The 17,848-nt window shown below is 64.9% G+C and overlaps 2 protein-coding genes across 9 annotated transcripts; one reads left to right on the top strand and one right to left on the bottom strand.

Moving 5' to 3' along the window:
* On the top strand, nt 1–2,670 carry TSR3 (TSR3 ribosome maturation factor). Its single transcript, XM_007981242.3, has 6 exons — nt 1–215; nt 310–529; nt 914–1,107; nt 1,680–1,856; nt 1,963–2,026; nt 2,303–2,670. The coding sequence occupies exons 1-6, from the start codon at nt 104–106 to the stop codon at nt 2,472–2,474; spliced, it is 939 nt and encodes a 312-aa protein (XP_007979433.2). The 5' UTR covers nt 1–103; the 3' UTR covers nt 2,475–2,670.
* Nucleotides 2,472–17,586, bottom strand: BAIAP3 (BAI1 associated protein 3). Of its 8 annotated transcripts, none has more exons than XR_012092884.1 (35): nt 12,804–13,053; nt 12,544–12,684; nt 12,162–12,249; nt 11,902–11,982; nt 11,548–11,655; nt 10,694–10,753; nt 10,481–10,547; nt 10,188–10,383; nt 9,809–9,853; nt 9,612–9,689; nt 9,394–9,496; nt 9,035–9,142; nt 8,855–8,950; nt 8,653–8,756; nt 8,153–8,273; nt 7,534–7,658; nt 7,364–7,454; nt 7,156–7,212; nt 6,983–7,080; nt 6,832–6,883; nt 6,582–6,712; nt 6,308–6,431; nt 5,971–6,114; nt 5,783–5,875; nt 5,501–5,692; nt 5,352–5,420; nt 5,162–5,241; nt 4,896–5,004; nt 4,504–4,575; nt 4,249–4,329; nt 4,053–4,173; nt 3,858–3,981; nt 3,578–3,783; nt 3,114–3,500; nt 2,472–2,703 (listed from the first exon to the last, which is right to left on the bottom strand). XR_012092884.1 is itself a non-coding variant. In XM_073014998.1 (35 exons), exons 1-34 carry the CDS (start codon nt 12,908–12,910, stop codon nt 3,397–3,399), a joined length of 3,576 nt encoding a protein of 1,191 aa, XP_072871099.1. In that variant the 5' UTR covers nt 12,911–13,053; the 3' UTR covers nt 2,472–2,703. The 8 variants fall into 8 exon arrangements, 6 of the variants coding, with proteins under 6 accessions (XP_072871099.1, XP_072871100.1, XP_007979462.3 ...); XR_012092885.1 differs by having other exon boundaries at nt 2,472–2,656; XM_073014998.1 differs by having other exon boundaries at nt 3,397–3,500.
* Between the last annotated feature and the right edge of the window lie 262 nt (nt 17,587–17,848).

The following is a 17,848-nucleotide window of genomic DNA, read 5'->3' as shown; positions in this document are numbered from 1 at the left end:
CGGAAGTGGCGCCCCGCGCAGGCGCTGGCAGCCGCACGGCCTGTCCAGAGGCTGAGGGGCGTACCCGTTGGGTGGGGAGTACCCGTCACCCCGGATCCGCGCCATGGGCCGCAGGAGGGCAGCGCGCGGGCCGGGGGTGGAGGGCGGCCGTCCTCGGCACCTCCCGACCCGCTCCCTGGAGGCCTTCGCCGAGGAGGTCGGCGCCGCACTGCAAGGTGAGCGAGGCGTGATGGGGAGAGCGGGTCGGGGTTCGAGGGCCTGCCCGGGGATCCTACGCTGAGGCCAAGTGCCCTTCTCTCTCTCGTGCAGCTTCCGTGGAGCCAGGGGCGGCTGAGGGCGAGGGCGGCCCGGGCCCGGCGGCGCTGCCCTGCACGCTGGCCATGTGGGAGTTGGGCCACTGCGACCCCCGGCGCTGCACCGGCCGCAAGCTGGCCCGCCTGGGGCTGGTGCGCTGCCTGCGCCTGGGCCACAGGTTCGGCGGTCTGGTGCTCAGCCCCGTGGGCAAGCAGTACGTGTCCCCCGCAGACAGGTAGGCGCGGGAGGCCTGCCCTAGCTCGTCTTCATTTTCAGCGCGTGGTTCCTTTCAGGGATCGTTTAGTGGGACTTGTATGTCACACCCACACCCACACCCACACCCACGTGGGCAGGGAACGTCTGTCTAGTTTGCCTCCTTTGCATAGCGCAGAGCTTAGGATAAAGGAGGTTTTGGGATAATAAACGTTTGTTGAGTGAATAAATGCATGCTCTAGGTACCCCAAACAGCTGCCTCAAAAGCTTGCTCATGAAGTCCGTTTGAGGATGTTTGGGGATGGCGGAATGATGTCCCTGAATCCCTAGCGAAGCAATTCTCCAGGGACATGCTTTACTTTGGGTAGTACTGGCTCCTGAACTTACCCCATGCGGTCCCTGGCAGACAGCTGGTGGCGCAGTCTGGGATCGCCGTCATTGACTGCTCCTGGGCCAGGCTGGACGAGACGCCGTTTGGGAAGATGCGAGGTAGCCACTTGCGCCTGCTGCCCTACCTGGTGGCTGCCAACCCCGTGAACTATGGCCGGCCGTGCAAACTTTCCTGCGTGGAAGCTTTTGCTGCCACCTTCTGCATCGTAGGTGAGTCCAGGGGCTCCACAGCAGCGTGACCGGGCAACGTGGTGTTCCTGCTGTGCTCCCAGCATCGTGTTTCCTGAGGACAGACCCCTGAAGGAGCGTAAGGGACGGACAGGGAAGCAGTTCAGACAGACCAGGGTTTCAGCCCCGACTGTCAGTTCAGGTTTTCGGCCTGTGGAGTTGCAGTGGAGGTGGAATGGGATCGCTGCGGTACAGAGGCCAGCGTATGGGGTGCCATTCATTATGACGGCAGCACTGCCCCGAGAATCCTGCTTATCTTCCGTGTCCTCCTTACTGAATTGCTGATCTAAAGAAGCCCAGATGAGGCATGGGGCAGTCTTGCTGGGAATGTTTGCGTTTCGCAACAAGGAGGGGGACTCGGTCAGTTGCAGAGGTGTGGACTGTAGCAGGGGAGGTGCAGGCTGGGCTGGGGGCAGCTCAGGCTCTCAGGACTGTAAGCTGATGTTTGGTGAGGACCCTGCAGTTACGTGGGAGAGCCATCCGGCAGCAGGTGATCAGGACGCACTTGAGGGGACCATTTACTACTTTGGGTTTCTTGTTTGTCACACCATCAGGCTTTCCAGACCTCGCTGTCATTTTGCTGCGGAAGTTTAAATGGGGCAAGGGCTTCTTGGACCTGAACCGCCAGCTCCTGGACAAGTACGCGGCCTGCGGCGGCCCGGAGGAGGTGCTGCAGGCAGAACAGGAGTTCTTAGCCAGTGCCAAGGAGAGCCCCCAGGAGGAGGAGATTGGTGAGCCCTGGCGGGGCTGGGAGCCAAGGCCCTCCAAAGCCGGGGTGGTGGGAGGTCTGGTCCTGCTCTGAGCTCACTTAGAGACGACTTTCCTCTCTCGGCTCAGATCCCTTCGATGTGGATTCAGGGAGAGAGTCTGGAAACCCCAACAGGCCTGTGGCCAGCACCCGGTAGGTCCTTGGGCTTCTTCATTTCATGATCACTCAGACCCAGGGCTCTCCTCTACCTCTGGCCTGAGCCCCTCCTGCTGCCTGGGGGTGGTGTCGTAAACAACACCCCGACGGTCTGACTGGAAAACCTGAAGTGGACATCCCACTGGAGAGGGTTGGGTTTGGAGAGTACATGGAGAGGACTCTGTCCTGGGCTTGGGGCTTTTTGTGGATGAGGTTGCCTCCAGCTAGCCAGGGAGGATGTCATTTGGGAATGTGCTCCCCCTCCCCTCCCAGGCTGCCCTCGGACACTGATGACAGTGATGCGTCTGAGGACCCAGGGCCTGGCGCCGAGCACGGAGGAACCAGCAGCAGCTGCTCTGAAGAGGAGCAGACTCAGGGACAGGGGGCTGAAGCCAGGGCCCCGGCCGAGGTTTGGAAAGGAATCAAGACGCGGCAGAGAGACTGAGGGTTGCAGACACGTATATATTTGAGGCTGGGTAACGAGAAGATCTGAAGACACGAGGGACGTAGATGGGCCTGGCAGTCTCGGCTCCTCGTGGCTGCTGGCAGGACTGAGCTGTCCGGGTTCTCTCCGCACTTCCAGCACAGCTGTGCTCTGGATCCTGCCTCAGCGCGCTCGCAATGAAGCTGCAGGCCAGGAAGCCGCGTGTGAGTCTCTGTTTTTCACCCTGGGCCTGGGGAAGGGTTGGGGCGAACTCTTGGCTCTGCCCGGCGGGGCTGTGGAGCAGGTCTCCGGTGGCCACAGATATGTGCGTGAAGGACACCCTGCCAGTTGGCATGGAGCCCTTCACACTGACCACCAGTCTTGGGTGACGTCGCTGCCCTGGGAGTCCCGTGGGGACTGGAGACGTGTGCGGTTCTTGACTCACCTGCCCTGTGCATCCCTCTGTGAGTGGAGGCTCTGGAAGCTCCACCTAATAGTGCCAGTGGCACTCTTTGCCCTCCCCAGCTGTGACTACCAAAAAATGCCTCTGCACATTGCCCGTGGTGCGGGGAGCACAGCCACTCACTGAGTCCCTGGAGACCAGCTGCCCACCGCCCACCCAGGGCCAGGGAGCCCAAGGAAGCGGGCAGGGAAGCGCACCTGGTGGCCAAGCCCACTGTGGCCTGCACTGTGTCCCAGGCAGCTTCTGGCCAGGTTCTGCCAAGTTGGCCACCCAGATGTGGGGTTGGGTGCAGGGGTTCACAGCACACACCAGACGGACACGGCCAGGGCGATGGGAGCCACGGGGCCAGCCACGACACACACATCACAGCACAGGAGGGGCGCCGTGGGCCCTGGCTGCACAAAGCTGGCCACAGTGAGCTGAAAGATGCTTCAGGGAACTCGGGGTGGGGGCCGGGGCCGGGGTCAGCAGCTGACGCACTCAGGGGTCCGCCTCCATGCACTTCTCCAGCTCCTTGAGTTTCTTCACGAACTCCTGGGCCTCCTTGCTGGTGCGGCCTTCCAGCATTCTCAGCGCAGACCTCACTGCAAGCGGGCGTGGGCAGATGTGTGGGAGCCAGCGACAGGCCGCTGCCCCTCCCCCCACCCGGATGCTCACTCACCCTGGGCTCTGGGCCGGCACAGGTGCAGGGTGACAGGCTGCCCAGCCCTTGCACCCCCGCCCACCTGGGGCCGGGCGACACCACTGACGCCCCCTAGGCCGAGGGCCGCCTCCCCAGCGAAGTCGTTGGTGGACAGCCAGTCGTGGTCCATGACGGTGAACAGCACACAGGCCCCACGGCGGCGGCACGCCTCGGCAGGCACGGAGCTGCGGACAGAGGCCAGTCAGGGGAGTCTCACTCCCGCAGCCTGGAGCCCGGGGCTGGGGCTTGGGACACTCACAAGTAGAAGAGCTCGTCGTATACAGGGTGCAGCGTCCGGGTCTTCACCTGGGTCCTCTGGCTGCGGACCAGTGGGAAGAGATGCGGTGGGCCCAGCTCCACGATCACAAAGGGGTCGCTTAGGCCTGCAGGAGCACAGTCATGAGCCCTCTGTCCCCATCCTACCATCATCTGACCCGTCCCCGCTGCAGCTCACCGTTGGCGTCCAAGGGGAGCAGGTCGGCGGCGTGCAGCACCTCCACAGCCAGCCGCTGCTCAGCCACCTCATAATGGCAACGGACGCTCAGGCGTCCAAACCGGTTCTGCTCGAGGGTCCTCTGCAGAAAGGCGGGTGAGCGCAGCCGGGCTCGGGGAGCCTCAGAGGCAGCACCCTGTCCCGGGCGCCTCCCTACCTGCTTGAGCTTGTCCAGGTAGAACTGCTCAATGCACTCACGGGTGGAACATTCGTGCAGCCGCAGCTCCTCCTTCAGCCTCTGCAGGGGGAAGCGCATCAGGAGGGGCCCCTGGGTGCTGGTATTCAGCGCTGGCACTTGGGAGACCTGACTGCCCGTGGGGCCGCCTCATGCTCAAGGACACAGCCTGTGCGGGGCTGCAGTTTGAACTCGGACCCCTCATCCATGCCCCCGCCGCAGAGGGTCCCGCCTCACCTTATAGCTTCCATCCCTCAGGCTCTCCAGGGGCAAACCCTGACCCTCTGCGTGGAAAAAACTGACCAGGGCCTGGGGCAGGGAAAGAAGGTGGAGGTATCAGGGAGCCTGGCTTGTGCTGGGGACAGGTGGAGACCCCCAGCACAAAGGAGCCCAGGCAGCACTGGGGGCTCAGCAGTCCAGGGCAGAGCCCTTTCTCACACCCTGGGGGGCATCGGAAGCTCCCAGGAAAGCTGGGGAAAGGCCATCACCAGAGGTCACACCTCAGCATTAACAGGAGGCGGTGCCGTGGACAGCCCTGGAGTGGCTGCTGAGCCAGTGGGGATAAAGGGAGGGATCAGAGCAGCCCTGAGGCGGGGGCCAGCGGGAAGGGTTCCTTCACAGGGCTCTACCTCCAGCGTGAAGTGGAAGCGACTGTAGAAATCAGCAGAGACGTCACGGTTTGCACCCAGCGCCTGCAGAATGGCCTGGAGGAGCAGCTCCCACAGGGCCTCCAGCACCCTGCAGGGTGGCATCAGTGACCACGGGCCAGCCACACCTGCCCCGCTGACCCCACCTGCAGAATGGCCTGGAGGAGCAGCTCCCACAGGGTCTCCAGCACCCTGCAGGGTGGCATCGGTGACCACAGGCCAGTCCATCCCACCCCACCCGCCCGCACCTGCTCAGGTTCCCCTTCACCAGCGAGGAGTTCAGCAGGGCCAGCTTCTCATCCAGGTACTTCATGAGCGGGGCCACAGCCTGCAGGCAGGGGTGTGCAGGCAGGGGTGTTCAGGCCGGGCTGACCCCGCACCTCTGCCCTGCCTCCAGCACACACAGTCCCGTCCACAGCCCCTCGCCCCAGCACTCACCTCATCGTTCTGGATGGAGTCGGGTGAGAGGCTGATGTGCTGTACATACTTCCGGATGTCGCCCACCATCTGAGGGCAGGAGCAGCGCTCAGCATGGGCAGGGGACACCAGGGACTGTCCCCACGCTCCGGTCTCCAGGCCCCACCCACCTTGGAGGTCAGGTGCGCTGTCACCGTGTGAGCCTCCCGCTGCAGGTCATCGTCCAGGGCCTGTGTGCAGCTGAGCAGGGGGCGGGGGAGCGCCCCTTCGAGTCCTGGGGCCCCCTCGGGCCATGCCAGCCCCTTCAGGGCCTGCCCAGCAGCCTTGCGCACGAGCTCCACATTATTGAGGACCACGCAGAGCTGGGGGAGGTGTGGTCAGGCGGCGATGGGTCGGGGCCTGGTGATGGCTCCCCACCTCCTGCCAACTCCCCTCCCCAGCTGGCCACTCACCGCCTCGCTCACTGCTTCACCGGCTGCCCCTGGCTGAGTGTCCACCTTCTTCCGAAGCAGCTCAGTGTAGAAGAGGGTGGCCTCACACATGTCCTGAGGAGGGGGCGGTGGTGGGGAACCATGGAGCCCTCCCCTGCCCCGTCACCTCCCCCACCTGTTCCCCTCACCCCCAGGGCCCACCCACACACCTGGCCAAGCTGGGTGCCCAGCCCCTGAGCCTGGGCAGGGTCAGGCCACGCCAGGCGCACCCACAGCTCCTGGATGTGACTGAGGCAGAGACCAGCAGTGGCTGCGGAGCTGCTGTGCCTGGAGGAAGGGTCCACAGGTTCCAGCTGGGGAGACAGGGGAGGCTGGGGTTGCTGGGGAGGTTGGGGAGGTGGGGGAGGCTAGGGTTGTGGGGGAGGCTGGGGAGGTGGGGGAGGCTAGGGTTGTGGGGGAGGCTGGGGAGATGGGGGAGGCTAGGGTTGTGGGGGAGGCTGGGGGCCTGGACCAGCCCCAGTGCCCTCGGGCCAGGGCAGCTCTCACTGTATCCACGTCCACGGCTCCCTGAAGCCTCCACTTGGCCTGGTCCCGCAGCACTTGGAGCCAGAGCTTCACAGCAGGCAGGAATGGGGTGTGGATGCCAGCCAAGGCCAGAGAGCGGCTGTCCCTGTAGCGGGAGGCCGGTCAGGGCTTGGCCCTGACTCAGATGCCTTAACCAGCACGTTCCAGACTCATAGCCCCAGGAGAGCCCCCCCTCACAGGTCCGGGGGCCCTCATCCAAAAGTCTGTCTGCAAGAGATAGGGACGGGGCACCCACCGGCCAGGGATGCTATCCCAGAAGCGCTGGAGGTCAGCCAGGGTCAGGTAGAGCTCAAAGAGCCCCGAGGCCACCTCCAGCGTCATCTTGGGGCTCAGCTCCTCTGTCAGCACCCACGCCTCCTCAGCCACCTGTCCAGGACAGCAGAATCAGGCCACCTGCAGCAAGGAATCCCAGGCCCCTCCTAGTCAAGGGCCTCTGCCCACTTTCCCATGCCTGGCAGGTACCCGGGGTCAGGGACCCTGCTCACCAGACGCTCCAGCTGCCTGAAGGTCAGGGTGAAGACATCCACGTTGAGGATGCTGCAGAGGAAGGGACAAACCTCATCCACCTGCGCCCTCCCTGCAGGCTCTGTTGGCCCCAACCCCAGCCCCAGGACAGCCCTGAGAGGCCAGGCCCACCTGTGGAAGAGGCTGGCATAGACACTGTAGCAGGATTGAAGGTCATCATAGATGGCGTCGGCCAGCACAACCAGCCCAGGCAGGCGCTGTGGTCCTGGCTGTAAGGAAGCCTAGCTCGTACCCACCTCTCGGCTGCCCGTACCCCTCACAGCCAGGGTCCCCCACAACCGCACCTGCTCTCGGGGACTCCTGGCATTGAGGATCCTGTCATACCACTCCCGGTTGCCTCTCTGCAACAGACGCCACCAAGACAGCATGGGGGTTTGCAGGGAAGAGGGAGAGGTGGGCAAGAGACTGTGGTGCAGAGGTGCAGGGGACGGGAAGGCAGGGCAGGGGAGGGGAGGGCCTAGCGGCCAGCCCCCAATGGGCTTTGGAACATACCTTCAGGGCCGCAGCAACGTCCATGTTCAGCTCCGTCTCGAAGGGGCATATCTCAAAGGAGGGCTGGAAGAACTGCAGCTTGCCCAGACACCTGGGTGGGGGCAGCACGCTGAGTGGGGCCTGCCCTGCCAGCCACCCCCACCCACGCCGACACGCGGGGCTGCACCCACTTCAGCAGCAGCTCCAGGCGGTAGACAGCGGTGCTGTTGGTGGCGGGGAAGTAGTCTCGGAGCTGGCGCAGCAGCTGCAGCCCGAACTCAGAGAAGGCGGAAAAGCTATCAGCGAGGCCCTCCTCCTGTGGGGACAGGGCCCTTCAGCGCCAGCAGCCCCGACTGCTCACTGATGAGGAGAAACACCCTCCCTTTCTCAGCCCGCAACCCCCTTCCCCCAGCATGGTCAGCCCAGCTCTGCCCTGAGAAGCACCCTCCACGGGCACAGCCGGCCTGTCGCAGCCTCGGTTTCCACCCACGCAGCACACGCAGGGCCTGTGCCCCTGCAGTTCCCACGTCCGTCCTGCAAGGGCCGCTCCCTCCTGTCGCTCAGATGGGCGCTACCTTGGCGGCTTTCCCCAACTCTCTCCTAAGTTCTGGCCGCCCCCCGAGGTGACTTCCACGAGCCTCCCGTCTCCTTTCCGCAGAGCGCTGGCTCTCGCTCATGTCATACAGTTTGTCCGTTTGTCTTTGACCCCCACCCAGGCAGGACTCTGCCCCTCGCCGACCGGCACTCAGCAGCCCCAGTCCCCAGCACTCCCTTCGCCATGGCTGGCAAGAGGGCCCCGGCTGCACCCACCTGCTCCTGGGGCAGTGAGGGCGCCTCCTCCCAGTGTGCCTGCATGTCGTCCAGCAGCCCCAGCAGGTAGCTGTAGTCCAGCGTGCAGGTTTGATGGTGGCGGCTGCTGACCTGCCAGTGCCTGCGGGGCCCAGCCCATGGTCAAGGGATATGGACCCCGCCCCTGCCACGCCCACTCAGCACCACCTACAGCACTACCCCTTTCTCGGCCCCACCCAATCAGCACTGCCGTGCCTACTCATAGCACCGCCCCTTTCCCTGCCCTCCAATTAGCGCTGCCTCACCTACTCATAGCACCGCCCCTCTCGCTGCCCCACCTACTCATAGCACCGCCTCTTTCCCTGCCCACCCAATCAGCGCTGCCTCACCTACTCATATCACCGCCCCTTTCCCTGCCGCATCCTCCCAACCAGCACATCCGCTCACCGCTTGGTCCCCAATGCCCCACCCACCCACGCCACGCCCACATTCCCCACCCACTCGTAGCTCCACCCACTCACAGCACGGCCAGCTGCAAGGGTGACAGGTTGCTCTGGGCTCCGTGCAGGCAGAGAATGGTGGCGGCTGGTGTGCTGAGCTCTCCTCGCCAGCTGCTGGAGTTGGGCTGGGGGAGGAGGTTTGGCGTGGGTGGAGGCGGGACAGCCCCACATCCCCTCCTCAGGCCCCCTGCCGGGCTGTCCCAATCCCAGGAGCACCCACTACCTCCTCTGCTGGGTGCTCGAACCGCAGCAGATGGCTGAGCAGCAGCAGGTGGGACAGGAAGCCGGATCGCCCGAGCTGGCTCATGGCGGTGTCCCTCTGCAACGCAGAGCCCCCCGGGTCACCAGCTCCGCCCCAGCCCCGCGGGCAGGGGTGGAGGACCGAGACGCCCACTTTCCCCACCTGCGTAGTGATCAGCTTGAGAACCAGGTGGCAGTCTCCTTCCACACGCGAGGCACTGGAGCGTGGCTCCAGCTTGAACCAGCGCTCGACGCCAGCCACAGGCACCTCCTGGGGGTAGCATGGGGGTCAGGCCCACTAGACTCCTCCCCCTCTCCTTCCACACTGACTCTGTGAGACCCTGGAGAGACCACATGGCCTGGGCTGCCCTTCTCCGGGGAACGAGGGTGTCAGGCAACGGTGAGCGCTCAGCGGAGGCCCAAGAGCAGGAGCTCCTCCAGGCAATGCCCTGCCCCTTGAAGACTGGGACACCCCCCAGGCCCTTCCCTAAGCGTCACCAGCCCCACCCCACACCTACTCACCCGGACAGGTATGTTGAGGCACCCCAGGAAGTCATCGGTGTGGTCCTCGGTAGGTCCTGCTGTCCCATTTGCACGGGCTGACTTGACGATCTGTTTGAAGTACCTGGCCAGCGCGGTGGTGGGCATCACGCTGAGGCTCCTGGGGAGCCACCGCCCGCTGGGCCCCATGACCAAGCTGAGGGCACAGGTGAGGGGTAGAAAGGTCCCCGCTGTCATACCTGCCCATGCCCTTCAGGCCGATGACTTCATTCAGCTTCCTACATGCTTCTACCAGGGACACATCGTCGTCATGATCCCTGGTGGGGAGAGGAGAGGACCTGGCTTGTCTGGAGCCCCCAGCCCAGCCCTGAGTTCGTCCTGCTCCCTCCCAAAAGGTGCCCATTCCCCCCACCCTGCACGGTGCAGGGGCCTGTACCAGATGTCCAGATGCAGCTGGTCCGTGCTCACGTCCTCAATCTCACTACAAGGAGAACAGAGAGATGCCCATGAGGGTCCCTGGCGAGGCTCTGCCCAGGCCGGGGTCAGGGAGTTCAGAAGCAGCAGGGCGCAGGCCACAAGCTCCAGCTCTCCAGACAGGCTGTTCAGGTCCAAATCTCGATCCCGCCACGTGTCGCCAGCCGTGTGGCCCCGGTGGCACAACGCCCATCTCTGGGCCTCAGTTTTCTCCTCTGGAAAGTGGCCACAGGGCCCCACAGAGACCGGGAGCCGCTGCGAGCCACCCCCCTCCAGGCACAGCCCAACTCTGGACCCCAGGCAGAGCCCCCCTCCCACATGTAGATAGGCGAGGGCCTCACAAGAGGAAGTGCTCCTTCCAGACGGGGTTCAGGGTGCTGCTCTTCACCTCGGTGACCTGGATGCACTTGGCGGGCAGGGGACCACCGCGCTTGCTGCCCTTGCGGAAGCCGAAGCGCTGCTCTTTCTGCGCACGGGGCTCCCGCGTGGTGTCCGAGGCAGGCAGGATGCCCAGCATGCAGTATGGGTCACTGAAGCCTGGGAACGGTAGGCGCCTCAGCCCCAGCCCCACACCCTCTGCCCTCCACAGTTGCCAGGCCTGGGTGCAGCCGAGGTCTGCTGGGTCCCCACGCACCATTGGGGTCCTTGGCCAGAAGGTTCTTGGCACGCATGACAGAGACTTTCAAGGCATACGTGGGGGCCTGTGGACAGAGGGGTGTGGGAGGCTGGTGAGGCTGAGCTGCCCCCCAGACACCCTGCTTAGCATGGAGGTGACAGGGCCTTGCCCTGTGCCCCTGCCACACAGGCACATGCTGGTCAGGGTCTCCCCAGGCAGCGGCGGCCTCACCTTGGCCTTCCTCACTCGCTCGATGGCCTTGGTGTGCTCCTCAGTGCTGGTGCCAAACACCTGTGGAGGGCGGGTGGGTTGGCAGGACCTAGGCAACCCCTGAAGCGAGGCTGCCACCATGCTGGGACCTCGGGCTCAGCCCCAGTCACAGACACCTGACCTCAGTCCTCACGGGTGCAGGGTTGGGGGGAGCCCGGGAGGGAGCAGCGGAGGGCTTGTGCCAAGGGGCCCGGGCATGCCCGGAGATGGTCGGCGTGATGAGGGGCACACGAGTGCATGCGCAGGAGCGGGGGCCACAAGGGGACGGGGGAGTTCAGACCACACTCAGGTGGAAGCCAGGTGCGTCCTTCAGGGTGCATCTGTCAGCCTGTGCGCGTGTGTGTCTGTGTGCACCCTCAGCCATCTCTGTGTTGTGCACCTGCAGCCGTGTGTGTGTGTGTCTGTGTGCACCCTCAGCCATCTCTGTGTTGTGCACCTGCAGCCGTGTGTGTGTGTGTCTGTGTGCACCCTCAGCCATCTCTGTGTTGTGCACCTGCAGCCGTGTGTGTGTGTGTCTGTGTGCACCCTCAGCCATCTCTGTGTTGTGCACCTGCAGCCGTGTGTGTGTGGGTCTGTGTGCACCCTCAGCCATCTCTGTGTTGTGCACCTGCAGCCGTGTGTGTGTGTGTCTGTGTGCACCCTCAGCCATCTCTGTGTTTTGCACCTGCAGCCGTGTGTGTGTGTCTGTGTGCACCTGCAGCCATCTCCGTGTGTTGTGCATGGATCAGGGAGATCCTGCTGTTTGGGTGATCATGGTGTCAGTGGGTGGGGAAGGGGTTGAGGTGGGGAAGCAGTCGGGGTCCGGGTGGGCTGACCTGCTGGAGGTAGCTGAGCAGGGCCTCCTCGTCGTCCACCTGGTCAGGGCCCATGGTCCCCGCTCGGTAAAGCACTGTGTACAGGGCCTCCTCGTAGAGCATGTCCACCTGCAGGTGGGGGAAGGGCGGCCACAGTGCCACGTCCCAGGCCCCCAGCCCTCAGCAGCCCCTCCTGCCTGCCGAGCCCAGGCCCCACCTCTGCCGCCCTGCACTGGGAGCCCCTCCGCTCCTCACTCACCCACCCACCCTGGCTCTCCACCATCACCAGACCCTGTGCACACAGTATCTGCCTATAAACGGCTGAGAGAGCGGCCACTGCAGACAACTGCCCCTGATTCCGGCCCCCACCTTTACCTCCTCCGGGGCCAGGGCTCTCAGGCCACGGCTGGGATCCACAGGCTCTGGGGGTGCTGGCGAGCCACTGCGCAGGGGGACCTGTGTGTGGGGCCCAGGGTGAGGGCCTTGATCACAGGGAGAGCCATAGGCCTGCAGCTGGGAGGACAGGTGGTGCCCCAGGAGGTGGGAGCGAGGGCAGGGGGGAGGAGGAAGGAGAGAGAGGAGGGGGAAGCCCCGTGCTGGGCTGCAGTACCGGGACCTGGGGGCGGCACCCTCACCTCGGGGCACGGCAGGCCCTGTCTGCCTTCCCCCTTCTTCAGCATGAGGCGCATGTGGGCAAAGAACTCCACGCCGTCCCCAGGTTTCCTGGAGGAAGGGCTGGGTCAGCTCGAGGCTCTCAGCACACTGGCCCCTGCCTGGGACCCTCAACTCCAGGGGCAGAGGGGAAGGGCTGGGTCAGCTCGAGGCTCTCAGCACACTGGCCCCTGCTTGGGACCCTCAACTCCAGGGGCAGACAGGGCCATGTGACCTCCACAGTGTGGCACGGCTAAGCACAGGCCCTCCTTTGCACCTAGGTGGGCTGGGGCCAGGGTGGCCGTGTGTGAAGTCTGGTGGGGAGTGACCCTGTGAGCGTGTGGGGCTCGGCCCCTGGGCACCCACCAGGCCCCCATGGCAGGCTCCTGTGGGTCGGCACTGGCACTCCCTGGTTCCTGCTCAGTCCTGCGGCGGAAGGACGGGCACACCTGCACCTGCCTGAGCACGCTGCTCTTAATGTCCAGCAAGGTCGACATGGTGGGTGACCTACAGCAGAGAGCACAGCCCGCAGCCTCAGGTCATCCACTCCATCCTCTGTGCACCACAGAGGCCACGGCAGGCGGGGGATGGGCGGGAAGAGGTGGGGCAGAGGCCTAGGGGCTCACCCACAGCCTGGATGGCACTGGGCTCCTGTCCACACACCTGCTAGGTGACCAGCTAAGTCCCTGCACGCCCTACAGGGTGGCTTCAGGGAGGAGGTAGCGGATGCCATCAAAGGCGGGGCTGGTGCCCACCCGGAGCTGGGGGTCCATCCAGGGGCTTCTGGGGTCTCACTGGAGAGGGAGGTGGTTGCTGCACTCGCCCCCCAACACCCCTCCCCATGACAGCAGAGCGGGAGGCACCTGTCTCCTGGGGCTGCACCAAGAGGACCAAGATCTGGGTCACAGCGCTCAGCTCCCCCAGCCCCTGTGCCCAGTCTGGGGCCAGGACAGATGCCAGGTGCCCAGCTCTCCTATGCAGGAGGTAAAAACTCGCTAGAACCCTGGCATCCCAGACCACAGAGGAACCTGGGTACGAAAGGCCTGTGGGTCTTCGTCACCTTGACAGAGGAGGGGCCGGTGGCCTGGGCTGCAGCACTCATGCCCAGGTGGGGCAGGCAGTGCTCACATGGCCAGGAGGCCCTGGAGGGGACGGCCTGGGGGTCCTCACTCACCAACCACAGCGGGGGTCAGTGCCCCCTCCTCACCCCAGGAACTGGTCAGCAAACCTGAGGTGGACAGTGGAAGGTGGGGGGCAGTGCCTCCACAAAGCAGGGCCTGCTCCCCACAGTTGGTACAAACAAGAACATGAAGCGAGCCGGCCCCCGCTGGAAAATGCCGGGCGTGGCTACAGCTCCCTCCCAGTCCATCCGGAGTCAGTTCCCCTCATGTTGCTATGGCAACTGAGCCACCCTGTCAGCCTCCTGCTTGTAGTAGCAGCAGCAGCCCAGATGTCACCACTGGGACACAGCTGCCCTCTGCCGAGGCCTGGAGCCCAGGCCCAGGCAGACCCCTGCCCGGAAGGCCCCACCCACTTTTGTTTTGTTTTGTTGAGATGGAGTCTCAGTCTGTCGCCCAGGCTGGAGAGCAGTGGCACGATCTCAGCTCACCACAACGTCCACCTCCAGGTTCAAGTGATTCTCCCCTGCCTCAGCCTCCCGAGTAGCTGGGATTACAGACGCCCACCACCACGCCTGGCTAATTTTTTTGTACTTTCAGTAGAGACGGGGTGTCACCATGTTGGCCAGGCTGGTGTTGAACTCCTGACCTCAGGTGATCCACCTGCCTCGTCCTCTCAAAGTGCTGGGATTACAGGCATGAGCCACCGCCGCCGAGCCCACCTGTGCCAGGGAGGAAGGCCAGGTGGTACCGACCCGCACACCCCTTCAACATGGGCAGGGTGATGGTTAAGACACCGCAGCCTCCTGAGACCCTCTTCCTCCGCACTGGTACAGATGCAGACCCTCCACCTCTGCACTGCCTCTGCCTGCATGGCCCCCCAGCAGCCCCAGGGAGGTCCCCTCCCCTCCATGAAAACTGTCCCAGAGTCAGGCCACCTCTGCCCCACCACAAGAGAGGTATCCACTCTTGGGCTCCTGTCCCAGCCTTGCCGGTCCCTGATTTCTAGGACACCGCGCTCCCCCAGCCCCCCGGGGTCCTAGCCTTGCTATCTGGGTCCCCTTCCCTTGCCAGTGCTCTCTCATCCACCTGTGGAGGGTGCCTCCGGGCTGGGCACACTGGCTGTTGCAGGGGGCATGGTCATTCTCATGGAACAGGAGAGGAAACGAAGACTCAGCAGGTTCTATTGCTCACCCAGGCTCCCACAGACAGTTGGTGGTGAGGGCCAGGCTAGCCCACCCCTCCCCTGCATGCCCAGGCCAGTTCCCCTTGGCTGCACTAGACTCATAAGCTCAGTGGGCAGCACGGGGGCCCGGGCACACCGTGCCAGTGGTGGGTTCCAAATGGACCATGTGGAGCCAGCTCCCGGGCCCCTGCTGTGTCTGTGGGGGTTCAGGGTCACCAGCCCCAATCTACACCCACACTAACTCAGACACCATTCCTGGACATCTCAACCTGATTCCAGGGTCCCTGCAAGCTCCTGAGCCCTGGGTGCAGGCTCTCATGGGACCAGACCCTAGAGCTGAGGACAGGAGGGAGAGTTTGCGGCTCCCACCCTATCAGAGGTAATGCTTGGGGGGGCCTCACTCCTTCAAACCTATCAGTGCCTTCCCCTGTGAGCCTCCCCCCAAAAGACAGGGGGCTCAGTGGGCTGGGTACAATGCTTCCGGAAGCTGCCACCCCCACAGCCAGTCGTGAAATCCCCAGGGACCCGGGAGTCGCAGACCCCGCTTTCCCTCCCTTGCTGGGTGGAAGAGGCTGCTCCCCCTGCAGCCCCCCGAAGCCAGCAGAGCAGCCGCTGCTGGAGCTGTTGCCAGGGCAACTGCCGGCCGCATTTGCGTGTGACAGGGGCGATGGGGGCTCGCAGTCCTGGAGACAAACGTGACGCAGGAGCTAAGTGGCCTGAGCTGCGGGGTTGGGGAGGGGGTGTCTTGGTGAGAACAAGTTGTTCCAGGCAGAAAGAGGGGGCTCAGCGCCCTCCCTGCATTTTTCTCTCCACACTTACCTCCACATCCCCGAGAGGGATGCCCTTTGCTCCCTGCATCTCTGATGGGTAAACAGAGGCGCAGGGCTGAGAGCCTATCCAAGGTCCCAGAGCCAGCAGGTGGGCCGGGGACGGCCATCCAGGTCTCTCTGGTGTCCCCAGTGCTAAGCTCCTGGGACAACCAGCTAGGCCGGCCACCCTGACCCCAACCACAGCTCCTGCCCCTCCCGCTGCCCATTGCTAGGATGGGTGCAATAGTGGCGTCTTGGCACAGGTGTACACAAGACTTGGCTCATCGTGGGTGCACAGAAACCCCTTTGCTTCCCCTGGAAACCCCAGGCTGCCTGGGCAGCTGATAGCCTGGCTGCACCCAACTGCGTGGGCCCTGGGAGCCACCTGCCACAGAGGCCAGAGCTGCTGTGAATGGTGGACATACGCATCTGTCTGTGTCTGTGACCAGTGCAGGAAGCACTGACTGCCTGGGTGGCTCTCAGCACTTACGGGACAGGAGTGAGCCAGGTGCAGGGGACCCCCCGTCTTTCCCGTGGGTCCAGAGGTGGTGTAACTCCTTTCCAGGCTCTCACCCTGGGACAGTAGCATGAGGCAGGATGAGCCCAGACTCTGCTCATGCCTGATGCCAGGGCCAGGACCACACTCCCATGTGTCCAGTGAGCAGAGGGAGGACTGCCAAGGAGTTCCTGCCTTGTGGCACTGGGGCTGAGCCACACCTGCCCGTCCCACCTTGCTCCCTGACTGTCCCCCAGGCCCTGGCTGAATGCGGAATGACATTTTGCAAGGAGGATGGCACGTCTCATTTCACAGCCCAGGGCAGGGGCGACTTGCCCAGAGCCCAGATGTGAAACTGGGACTTTGAGCCATCTCCTGCCAGGCCCTTTGGGGGCTGGGGGTGGGGGAACAGTGAGGTAGCTGAGTCTGGGGGCAGCAGAGCAGAGGCTGGGTCAACCTTCCTCCCCAGTGCAGGATGTCTGGGAACAAATGCCTTCAGCGTGCTGGGGCCGCCCTTCTTACCACATTTGGGGCAGGGGGGTGGCTGTTGGTGCCCTGAGTGTGTGCCTGTCAGGGGAGGTGGCGTCTGCCCCACAGGCTAGCTCTCCAAGCCGCCCTCTTGGTCTTCTCTCCAGCTTCCTCGCTCTTCCTCCCTCAGCGCCCCCGACTCCCCTTTACCGGCCCTGGGGGTTTCCCGTGGGACTCTCTCTCTGGTCTCTTCCAGACAGCCCCTGCGCAGTTGATGGCAGCGCCCAGGTGCAGGTTACCTGGCGGGCCCGCTACAAACGCTGCTCCCCGGGGTCTCATTCCAGTCGAATCCCGGGAATCTGCATTCTAACAAGTGCTGCCGGTGGCCTTGGGCTCCCTGAAGTCTGAGACCGGCTGCCAAGGTCCAGCTGCTGGCACCCAGCAGGAGCGCAGGAGACCGGAGCCCACGGCGCCTTCTTCCTCCCCTCTCCTGTGTCTACGCAGCGCTCTCTCCTCCCTCTGCTCACCTACCCCCTCCCTGCCCAGCCTCGCGGCTCCGGGCGCCCGCGGGAGCCGCACCCTCAGTTCTATGGGGGTCTCTCCCCTTGGAGGGGGCGGGCGGTCCGGGGGGAGTCTGGGGGCGGGCCTAGTGTGTCATTTTAAACTTCTCCCCCGGAGACCCCGGCCCAGGCCAAGAGCCCACAGCCCTTCGCGGAGTGCGGCTAAAGGAGGGGCGACTTTGCACTCGCAGGGATTTCGGGGGGCCTAAAGGGCCCTACGAGGACCTGCGGGAGGACGGAAGAGACGAGGGCGCTGGGGGGGCGCAGCCCGCCCGGGAGGGGTCCTGGGAGGCCCCGGGCCCATCTGCTCCCCTGGGGAGGCGGGAGCGGGGGTCGAAGCCTCGCTTGGCGGCCCAAGTGCGGGGGAGGCCGTCGCCAGCGCCCCGATACCATCCCCGTCCGCTCCGCAGTGCGGACCCCACCGCCGCACCTGCTCCTGCGCGCTCGGAGGAGAAATGCCCCCGAGACCCCGCCCCTCCGAGCATGCGCGGCCTCAGTTTCCCCAGGACCGAGGGGGCGTCGAGACTTTCCCACCGCCCCCCGCCTCGGAGGCCACCCCCGTGACTCCTGGGGGACCCGGGCCAAGGGGGCGGCGGCCGTCGGTCCGTCCGGGTGGGGGCGCGGGGCCGAGCCCTGACGGCGGCCCAACAGCACCGGCTGCAGCCCGCGGCACTCACCGTGGGCCGGCGCGGGGAGAGGGGCTCCTGGGGCGCCGCGCTCGGGCCCCAGCTCGGGAACGCCGAAGCTCAGCGACCGTTCCCAGCCGAGCGCGCCGACGACTGAGCAACTGCCGGGCGGACGCCGCTGCGGGGGCGGGGCCTTACTGGGGGCGGGGCCAGGTCTGACGGGGCGGGGCATGACCGCGCTCGCCCCGCCCACGACCCCGGGCTCGCCCCGCCCCCCGCGCCCACTGCGCCTTAGGGGACTGGGCCAGGGTCCCTGTGCCTTGAGCCGCGCCGGAGCCCCTTCCCCCGGGGTGCGGGGCTGTCAGTCAACTCACAGGTGTCTGCGGGACGGGAAGCGGCCTTGGGTGC

The sequence above is a fragment of the Chlorocebus sabaeus genome, chromosome 5, assembly GCF_047675955.1.
Source record: "Chlorocebus sabaeus isolate Y175 chromosome 5, mChlSab1.0.hap1, whole genome shotgun sequence".
Classification (NCBI taxonomy): domain Eukaryota; kingdom Metazoa; phylum Chordata; class Mammalia; order Primates; family Cercopithecidae; genus Chlorocebus; species Chlorocebus sabaeus.
This window is presented reverse-complemented; position numbering and strand designations above follow the sequence as displayed.

Coding starts and splice junctions, on each gene's coding strand:
- BAIAP3 (XM_073014998.1), bottom strand. CDS start 12,910: ATGGCATCCGCTACCTCCTCCCTGAAGCCACCCTGTAGGGCGTGCAGG. Junction 9,854..10,187: donor TGGAAGGAGCACTTCCTCTT/GTGAGGCCCTCG, acceptor TTCTCCTTGTAG/TGAGATTGAGGACGTGAGCA. Junction 4,576..4,895: donor GCTTCCACTTCACGCTGGAG/GTAGAGCCCTGT, acceptor TCCCTGCCCCAG/GCCCTGGTCAGTTTTTTCCA.
- TSR3 (XM_007981242.3), top strand. CDS start 104: ATGGGCCGCAGGAGGGCAGCGCGCGGGCCGGGGGTGGAGGGCGGCCGT. Junction 216..309: donor GGTCGGCGCCGCACTGCAAG/GTGAGCGAGGCG, acceptor TCTCTCGTGCAG/CTTCCGTGGAGCCAGGGGCG. Junction 1,108..1,679: donor TGCCACCTTCTGCATCGTAG/GTGAGTCCAGGG, acceptor TCACACCATCAG/GCTTTCCAGACCTCGCTGTC.